Raw genomic sequence first — 10,703 nt, 5'->3', positions numbered from 1 at the left:
TTTCACCCCTCAATCCCCTCCCCACGTGTAGCGTAGCCAACAGGACAATTTCAAGCTGAATTCTCCGCATGTCCTGCACTACCTACAGTTCTCTCTAAATAACTGTCTAAACAACTCATGTCTAACACCCTCTCGCTCCGACACGTATTCTGATGGTGCAGTTTATGGATGACGGCAGCACTGATGACCTCATTTTGCAGTTCTATACAACAGTGCTGATTATGGCGCTAGGAGGGTGAGCTTGGGCAAGCTAAATGAGACTTATAATAATAATAGTAATATCTAGGGATTAACGTCCCAAAACCACGATATGATTATGAGAGACGCCGTAGTTGAGGGCTCCGGAAATTTCGACCACCTGGGGTTCTTTAATGTGCACCTAAATCTAAGTACACGGGCCTCAAACATTTTCGCCTCTATCGAAAATGCAGCCGCCGCGGCCGGGATTCGACCCGCGACCTTCGGGTTAGCAGTCGAGCGCCATAACCACTAGACCACCGTGGCGGGGCGAAAACGAGACTTATGGACAAGCAGTCAGCTAAATATTAGGTATCATATGTTAAGTGCAAAGTAGTAGCCATCATACCTGTTAAAAGGTTTCTAAGTATAATGGTCTTTGTTGTGGTATAAATAGCGTAAAGGGAGCCATATATGGTTTATTTATTCCCACCATATGCTCCACTCACCATAGGATGCAGTCTGAAAGTTTGTCAGATATAGCTTCAATTCAAAACTGAGATTTCACTCAGTATTCTTCAGTCCTCGAGCTGTCTACAATTTCGCGTTGTTCTTTCTCCATCTGCTTTTGTACCTAGGGGAGAAAGTGCCGAAAACTATGCCGAATTCCATCGATGGTGTCCGTACCCGGAGATGACGGGCATGGGGTACTTGAACGAGATGCAGCCGCCACGCTTCTTTAAAACGCACTTCCAGTGCCAACAGCAGCTCAATAACCCGAAGGCCAAGTTCATCTACCTGACCCGCAATCCGCTGGATGTCTGCGTCTCATTCTACCACTACGTGCGGAAAGCTTCAGTATACCACTTCGCCGACGGCACCTTCGACGACTTCGTCCATGCTTTCGTCGCCGCAGAAGTGGAGCGCGGGGACTACTGCGACCACCTTCTGTCCTGGTACGCGCATCGGCACGAAGAAAACATCTTCTTTCTCACGTTCGAACAGCTGAAGAACGACTTCAGAAACACCGTCTTGTCCCTGGCGGGCTTCATGGGAGAGAAGTACAGGCGAGTGCTGGTGGAAGACGAGGACGTGTACCGGAATGTTGTTCAGAAGAGCAGCGTGCCGTACATGTCCAAAATGTGCTACGTTGATCAGTCGGTCATAGACAAGTTGACGGAGAAGGACCAGCCTTACATAGAAGCGGTTCATCGCTACATGTTGGCCACTCCCGGGAAGATAAAGGGCTCGAACATCGTACGAAAAGGCGCAGTAGGAGACTGGAAGTCGCACTTCACGCAGGAACACTTAGAACTGATGCGCGAGTGGATTGCGAAACGAAACGCCGGCGCTGTGATCCGAGATCTTTGGGCTGACATGGACCTCGGTGGAATTGTCTGAAAGCCTAGATTGTATGAAAATGTGCTAAGAATTTTTGATTGGATTCGAATAAACTTTATTTGTCCAAGGGTAATTTTTGCTGGTGCACGAGGCTAAGCTGTCAGGGGTTCATCGCTCGAGGAACATCTTCAGAGGTCCCAGGTGATGGCCCTTGCCAACGCCTTTGCGCGCTGGACGGCTCACTCCAGGTCTGCAGTCCACGTTTACGTTTATTGCTCAGCAATTAAAACTTAATTCAACTAGCGCGTGCCTCTTCTATGAGTGTGGGCCGTGTAACGATGTTTGGACTCAAATGCATGTCAATTTGTGATTGATGTTTATGGCACTCTCATGTCCTCCTGTAAGTTTAGAAGTTCTAATTTTATTAACAAGTCTTCTAGTCATGTCATACAGATTAAATACGTGCTTCTTCAAGGTGCTAGAGCGCGTGTGCGCTGCTGTTCACTCTGCTCTGACACACACGTGAACGAACAGTTATTGCGTCAGAAGGTTTGGCGTGTTAACGTTAACGAGACGAATCTGTTCAGAGGGCTCCCTGTGCGATAAAATGCATCGCGAGGAAATAGCCATTTAAACAAACGGTGCACAGAGAAATGTGTTCTATTTAATTCGTTAAGTACAAACATAGCACGCCTTTCACCTCTGCAATTCATGAAAGTATAATTTCGGCTCGCAGTTTCTTATTGCTACGGTAACACCGAGTGCCACTACCATATGGCGATTCGCTTGCGATTTAACATGAACTTCTGGCAAACCACGCTTAAGCAAACACGAGTGTCTACACATGATATCATGCACAATGTCGTGCCGATATAGTTTAACTATTTCTGGACAAAGAAACAGTTAGGCGGAATACTGCCCGAAATGCCTCTGGGACAGCATTTTTCTTCTAATGTTAGAACGACAGCTCTGCTCCTGCCGGTATAAACCCAGAAACTATATTGTGCATGCTTTCGACCTCGAACCTCAGCCAACGTCAATTTCAACCTCTTCCTTCTCGCACGTGCGTCTTCCTAGAAACGGGCATACGAGGTTTGTTCTCTACAGCGCAACCCTCTCCTTCGGTCACGAGAGCCGCGTGCAGGCGGGCTTACGCGCCTCGAGACCTCAACTCCTGTCGCGTGACACCCGCTCCGGCAATACAAAGAGGATTCGAGGAATGTGGACCGTGTGCCTCTGCATTGCACGCGGGGGCGCCGACGCGCGGGACAGCCGTAGCATACTTTCCGTGGTAGTTGGGGCTATCGCTCGACAAGCTTGGTATTAACCGCGTTCACCTACAGCATTTCTTGCAAGGTCAACTTGCAGACTTCACAAACGTGCAAGCTGGGAGAACATCGATAAGTGAAGTCGGTCCGTGAATGTATGCATATACGAATACGCCGCGTTGCTAGCATGTGACTAGCTAGCCTGCTACCTGTTAGTGCGTCAAGTTCAACTTACTCGATCATGGCAAACTCGACCATGCAACGCGAAAACCAGCGCGAGTAATTTCCGTAGGCTTCTTTTGTTCTACCCTTACAAGATCTGATAAACAGTGCCACGCTCGTGTATCATGAATACTTCATATAATGATGCACGAAGAACTCAACAAAACACTGACAACATCATTCAGTGATCCTTTATTTAACGAGAACGACGTTTCCTCTTAAGCATGAATGATGAAAGCAGAGAAAAAATAAAACACAGTTTCGCCTCCCGGGCGAAGAAATGAATGCGATAGCAAGAATTCGGAATGTCACTGGAAGAACGGCAAGCAGCCAGAAACTTGCTGCGCGCTGCTCAAGCACAAATGACGCAAGAAAAGAAAACGCACAAGGCGAGTGCGAACTAACAACTGTCACAGCTCGACACTTGCAGCGCGCTGTTCAAACACAAATAAGGACGCACGAAAAGAACGCACAGGTATACATGGGACGAGCGCTAACTGTCACAGTTGTTACTTCAACCCCTACTTTGGCTCTCCTAGCTAGCAGATCACTCCTTTCGCAAACGTGGCCGCTGCAGCGAGCAAAGTGACCTTCGTGTGGTCTATAGCTTCAACGCAATCTTTGTGGTGAAAGCACAAGACGTACAAACTCCCCCTCAAGAGATAATCGGGTGAGTACGGTCGAGCACGGGCGCGTAGTCGAAGTACAAGTCGAAGGCACACATCCCAACTCCGGCGAAACACTAGACAGTTTTAGAATTGGGGACCCAAGAAATTTGCGAGCCGCCAGGGGACATGCGCAGAATGCAATCCACTCTCGTACTCTTGCGCTTGCGTTGTCCCAAGACCCTGCAGCGCCTTCCTTTGGGCAGCACACAAAACCGCAGAGCGCACGACCACAATAGAAGAACATAAGACGGCGCTTGGCAGTGGCACGTGTAGCGCGGCTCGCGTTCCCTGCGGCGTCGATTCTGGTCACTAAGACAAAACTCATTTGGCTCTAGTTGGTACATATTCCCGAGGCCAAAATTACAGTGCAACGCGCTTCTTTGTCCTTGTTACTCCTTGCCTACTTCTTTGACCCTGCACCCATCTGAATATGATTTCATGTCTTCGCGTATCTAATACACTATCATCCTTGTTACACATTTTAGTTTAGATCTATTGTTGTGAGCGCATGTGCGGTAAGGTTGCCTTGGGATTATATATGCAATGGCGTACGAAAGAATGAAGCAGTTGTTAGTCAGCGCTTGTGTCGTACGTTTCTTTTCTTCGTGGGTATCTTGTGCGTTTGCGCTGTAATTTTAGCCTCAGGATTCTGGTCACGGTGTAACATATATACTGTTATTATGGTTCAGCCGTCTCGTTTCTTCCCTCCTGTGGCATAAGTCTACAAGAGCCAAAGCATTCCCACTAGCTCGCGGCACCACGAGCCACGGGACGCTTTTCTCTTTCCCTGGCCGACTGGCCACGAGTGGCATGGGTCGCCAGCGAAACGACGAAAACGCAGCGCGGGCAACGATGCAGCATGGCCCGCGTCTCGCATAATTTTAATATCGCCACGTGCGGAGTCCCGTGCGTTTCACCCAACGCCGCGTGCGTTTGTATTCAGCCGTTAGTATCGTGGAGAACGAATGACGCATGGCGTAATTGTCTAAGGCAGCGAGCAGCGGAACGGCGGATCGCAGGTTCGAAACCCTGGTCGAGCGCTTCGAAATTTTTTCTTACAAAATTTTTATTTGTGGCTTTTATTTATATATACACACATATACATATCCGGTACATGACGGCGACAGCAAAAATCCGCCGAGTGTGTCGACATAATTGCTGCCGCAATAAAAGTGAGTCCCTTTAGGTAATCCAAAGGGGAGTAAAAGTGAAGGTCTACGCCTTCACGAACGAAATAAGGGGTATAATTCCAGGAGCTCGTTCCTACGCTAGGAATAGCCTAATGAAACCAAGGAAAGAAGTGGAAATCTTAAAGGCTCGTTTTTCTTTGTTATACACAATATTAATGAGCACTAACAGACAATAATGCCAAGGGGAGTATAGGGGATGTTATTAGTAGTAAATGTAAGGTAAACGTGAAGAAAGAAAAGTGGACGAAAAGATGACTTGCCGTGGGCAGGGACCAAACCTGCGACCTTCGAACAACGCGTCCGATGCTCTACCAACTGAGCTACCGCGGCGGCCATCCCCCCGTCCACTTTATGGAGTATATATGTACATTTAAACGTGGGAGTTTTCGTCCACTTTTCTTTCTTCACATTTACCTTACATTTACTACTAATAACATCCCCTATACTTCCCTTGGCATTATTGTCTGTTAGTACTAATTAAACTAATAAAACCAAGAGGCAAGGCAGGCAAGGACAGCGCAGGACACGTTATTTGTAGTTTTTAACAGACGAAAGAGCACCTTGTCTTCGTTGGTACCCGAACTCACAACCATGGAATTAGGCGACACACTTAATTACGCTGACGTTCCCAGTCTACTGAAATATCTCAACCCCACCTCCTAAAGCTTTCTGCATCTCCCCCACTGTCGCGGAGGCTTCGGGATTGACCCAAGCGACGATTTCATGTTATCTCGTCATCACATGACGTCATGAAGACGTCGGGTGACATCTTCGCATAATGTGATATGTCAGAGGCCATGTAATTATTTAGTATCTTTCGGGTCCACGTCGCCACCGGACGACGACGCCGGTCACCGACGCTAGGCACTGGAATATTAGAGAATCTGGCACAAAATCACTATGTGCACTTCGAAGGTGCAAGGCATCGAGCTTCATCAAACAGCGTACGGGACGTATATTTCTTTTCTACTTCTTATAGTTTGCAAAGAACACTTTGCGCGGCGACGTCGGCAGCGCATCGCTGGACTCGCTGCGCGACCGAGGCTCGCGGGTCGTGGCCGAGTAGCGAGAGCTGCTACGGCTGCGCAGCCTCGCCAGGGGCGACCGCCTGTCTTCATCGTCGTCGTCATCGTCAGCCGGTGAGTAGCGCTTCGACTTTCCAGGGCGGGTCCCCGACCCAGGAAAGGAGCGGAACGATGAAGTCTCGTCACTGCACGTGGCCAGGGGTGCCCGACGCTGATGCGGCGGCGAGCGCTGTGACGAGCGCCCACCGGCTGCCGCAATTCTGCACAATTAGTGAGACTTCGCTTTACGACCTTTAGTCGTTTTTCACGTTATGGCTATCTATCTATCTATCTATCTATCTATCTATCTATCTATCTATCTATCTATCTATCTATCTATCTATCTATCTATCTATCTATCTATCTATCTATCTATCTATCTATCTATCTATCTATCTACCCTATTGAAAATCGTGGGTTGGTGGATGCTGGAATTCTTGGTGGACAAGGTGGAAACAATAGTGGATGTGGTGGAAACTGTGGTGGTCATAATGGCTGATGATGGCGAGAGTGGAAAAAATGGTGGCAGATGGTGGTGGTGGTGGCGAGCTTCTTTTGGTGTTAAGTGGAAAATGCTAGCTGATGGTGGCGAGCAAAACGTGTTTCGGTGGATGGCTTGGTGAACAAGCTGGATGACGGTGGCATGATGGAAGTGCACGTGACATTATGTGAAATCACTGTCACTTCTAATGTTTTGCTGTTCAATGTGTAGAAAAATATGTTTACAGTTCAAAGAAGCCAACGCCGATCATTAAGCTTTTCAGCACGCTTTTTTTTTATTCATGCGGCGTAACCGCCTCAAGATTTGTGGAGCACAGCAGCCGTGAATGTTTACATTTTACGCACGTACTTATCAGGTTTACATCCGCGATGTACTGCTCTATTGTGATGTTTACAAGTCTAGAAGTGTCGGTGTGAACAGCGACAGTATCTGTGTTACATCGGCGCGCAGTTGCCGAGAAGTGAGCCCTTCCAGCTGGTAGACCAGAAAACAGCCGCCGCTTGATACCGTCACGCTAGAAACGCAACTTTAAGGTGACAGTGGAAATGCGTGCGAAGCTAAAATGCACGAACTTTTACCTTCGGCCTGCGTCGAGATAAGCCCGACCAAGTATCACTTCCACCATCATATTCTACCACCATGATTGCCACCAAAGGTTAGGCATAGCTTACCGACCGAGTCCGTCTACGTGTTATCGGCACTTCTGGGTTTCAGGATACACGATTCCGATGAGTGCGAATGACTTTACAGCACAGCTGTGGCATCGGCTAACCTAAATGAAGCGTTTTTTCTTGTGTACGGTGTCCGCACAAGAAGCGATCAGCATAGATGCGACGCGCTTCCAGCAAACGCCTCCGCTCACCAACCGCCGCCGGTCGCACTCGCCGGCGCTTCTCTGACACGTATGCGAGAACATAGACTTGTCAATTCGAACGCCTTACTGAACCAATATGATGGCATATTTTTCCCGCGCACTGCACTTGCGTTTGGCCGAGCTGTTCTGCAGTAGCTAATGATACAGCGTCAGATCAGTGCGCTGGCACGGCTGCGCTGTAGGTTGCGCGAAAAAAGCATCACAATACTCAATCAACTGTACGCGCGTATTCATCGAATGAGATTTCAGTCGACATAAAGCCTCTGCACATGTCGCCCTTTGGAAAAAGCGAGAAACGGCAATTAAACTTAGCTGTAACATTCGGTTCACTATACCCGCTCCTCGGTCCACTTGACACTTTTTTTTGGAGTTACGTTGTGAATTCTACAAGAAAGTTAGCGCTGTTGCCATTATCGACGTGCCATTCGTTACCGGCAGCAGTTTGTTCGCGTTTAATAACTATGCAAATTTTAGTACGATGTGAAGATCGCGTCTGTGTCCAGTATGAGACATACAAAGCTGAAGTCAAACGGTGTATTCGTATGTTGACTAGTCATTTTGCAGAACTCAAAGCAACTGTCAGCGTGGCGTAGTGGTAAAGTACTCGGCTCGAGATCCGAAGGTCGCACGTTCGACTCCCGGTGGCGGCAGTTTTTTTTTTTTTGCATACGGCTTTTTTTTTTCTTTTTTTTGTACTAATGCTTTCTACATCGCCTTCTATACAATTATTTATGTGTAACAGCTAATCACGATGGTCCCGACGCTGTAGAGCCGTTTTACGCTCCGCTATTCCCAGCATCCATCATACGCCAGCATCCAGCATACACCATGTGCCACCATCTTCCAGCACCATAATCCACCATAATGGTGGATGGTGGAATCCACCATCCCACATGGTGGATGAATTTTCAATAGGGTATCTATCTATCTATCTATCTATCTATCTATCTATCTATCTATCTATCTATCTATCTATCTATCTATCTATCTATCTATCTATCTATCTATCTATCTATCTATCTATCTATCTATCTATCTATCTATCTATCTATCTATCTATCTATCTATCTAAGACACGCCGTAGTTAGCTGCTGGAGTCGATCATATCTATCTATCTATCTATCTATCTATCTATCTATCTATCTATCTATCTATCTATCTATCTATCTATCTATCTATCTATCTATCTATCTATCTATCTATCTATCTATCTATCTATCTAAGACACGCCGTAGTTAGTTCCTGGAGTCGATCATAACTTTGACAACCTGAGGTTCTTTAACGAGAATGGGTATTTGTGCATTTCGCCATCAAATTGCGGCCGCCGTGGCCCCGAATCGAGCCCGCTTTCTCGTCCTAGCCGCGCGACCTGCTACGTTACCGCGGAGTGTGTGTAAATGCACGACACACAAGATCATTCAAAGCGGGATGGCTGGAATCAGTGGAAGTAGACGCAATATGGCATATTATCTGCATGATAAGTACATCCTGTTCTTGAAAGTAATGGAGAAAGTGTATAAAATCAATCCGCCTTTCAATATCTAAAATTGTAACTTAGCGACACCCAAAAAGACTACCGATATGCGATTACTCAAAGAACGAATGCAGTGCTTCTGCACTCAGGTCGCAATAAGTGAAGCATTTTCTTATTATAACTGCGTACGCAATAATGTACCCTGACCACTACGCACATTACAAACAATTCGTGTATGTCACTGCAACTACGCATACTCGCGTAAAATCCTCTCTGCCCTCAAGAACAACAGCGATGGATGAGCATTTGAAAGCCTTGACTCTCAGAACTCAGTATAGTTGAAATTCGATTTAACGAAGTGACTAGGGCGCTCGAATTATTTCGTTAAATCAGTAATTTCGTAAAGCCGAGGAAGATTTTTCCGCCTTTCAATATCTAAAATTGTAACTTAACGACACCCAAAAAGACTACCGATATGCGATGACTCAAAGAACGAATGCAGTGCTTCTGCACTCAGGTCGCAATAAGTGAAGCATTTTCTTATTATAACTGCGTACGCAATAATGTACCCTGACCACTACGCACATTACAAACAATTCGTGTATGTCACTGCAACTACGCATACTCGCGTAAAATCCTCTCTGCCCTCAAGAACAACAGCGATGGATGAGCATTTGAAAGCCTTGACTCTCAGAACTCAGTATAGTCGAAATTCGATTTAACGAAGTGACTAGGGCGCTCGAATTATTTCGTTAAATCAGTAATTTCGTAAAGCCGAGGAAGATTTTTCCGCCTTTCAATATCTAAAATTGTAACTTAGCGACACCCAAAAAGATTACCTACATGCGATGACTCAAACAAAGAACGAATGCAGTGCTTCTGCACCCAGGTCGAGCGAGAAAGAAGCGAGGGGATTATCAGTGCTAGCTGTCGCATAAACCGTGAAATAACCAAAGTAACCACCGCCGCCTCTTGCACCATTCGGTACGCAAGAGTGCTATCGACTGGCGAGTGAGTCGTTCATTGCATGGGCGCGGCGTGTAGCTCTGTCAAAATAAGGGCGGTAGCTAGAGCGCCTAAATGTTTTAACGCGATAGCCTTAGAGCACACACTGGAAGAAAAACCCTTGTCGGCCAAAATTAGAAGGAAATCACTGTTTTTTCACTCAGTTACTTCAGAAAAAACTTCCTTAAATTGGGTTTGGTGGCCAAATTAGTTAATTCGGGTTGATGACAGCACTGAACCCTATGAATATTTGCCGGGGAATGGAAATTTCTTCGTTAGATCGGGAACTTCGTAAAATCGGGTTTAGTTCAATCGAGTTGATCTGCAGTATGCGCGTACGAGAGGCGGAAAAGAGCTGATAGCTGCATTCGGGCCAGTATAACGCACACACATCGACGTATGCGCGCACATACGTGCGCACAAAACAGGCACAGGCACACACGCATTGAAGTTCGACAGTGCAGCCAACGGACAAATACATTCCGACAGGTATACCTGCGCAGGGACTCCTGCAGTGATGTGGGCAGCGGCGGCACCTCGCTACCGTATCGGGCCGATGCAGCCGGCGTCGGGCTGGCCATTCTAGATCGTGACGGCATTGGCTCGGCGACGCTGGACGAGTCCGGGTACGAGCTCGATGCGCCCTTGCCCGCCATCAGCCGCCTCACCAGCTTGTTCTGGTAGATGGGCGAGGCCAGAGTGGTAAAGGCCTGCTGGGCCCACATCATCCGGTTCTGATCCGCAGTGCCACCTCCGCCAGCGCCATCGACGGTGCCCTGGGTGTTGCTAGAGTAATAACGAAAGTGCGCGACTATATAGTATAGTGGGATCACCCGCCAAGATGTACAGTCGGCGCCAAAAGTTTAGAGACCACGAGGTCTGAGAAAACTCTGAATTTCCCAGCAATTTGCGAATGTA

At 47.4% G+C, this 10,703-nt stretch overlaps 1 protein-coding gene across 1 annotated transcript; it reads left to right on the top strand.

The window, feature by feature from the left end:
• The first annotated feature begins 870 nt into the window (after positions 1-870).
• On the top strand, positions 871-1,578 carry LOC119386384 (sulfotransferase ssu-1-like). Its single transcript, XM_037653698.2, has one exon. The coding sequence runs from the start codon at positions 871-873 to the stop codon at positions 1,576-1,578; it is 708 nt and encodes a 235-aa protein (XP_037509626.2).
• The last annotated feature ends 9,125 nt before the right edge of the window (positions 1,579-10,703 follow it).

This window comes from Rhipicephalus sanguineus, chromosome 3 (assembly GCF_013339695.2).
Source record: "Rhipicephalus sanguineus isolate Rsan-2018 chromosome 3, BIME_Rsan_1.4, whole genome shotgun sequence".
NCBI classification, from domain to species: domain Eukaryota; kingdom Metazoa; phylum Arthropoda; class Arachnida; order Ixodida; family Ixodidae; genus Rhipicephalus; species Rhipicephalus sanguineus.
This window is presented reverse-complemented; position numbering and strand designations above follow the sequence as displayed.

What these genes read in the sequence shown, in the direction of transcription:
- LOC119386384 (XM_037653698.2), top strand. Translation starts at nt 871, where the DNA reads ATGACGGGCATGGGGTACTTGAACGAGATGCAGCCGCCACGCTTCTTT.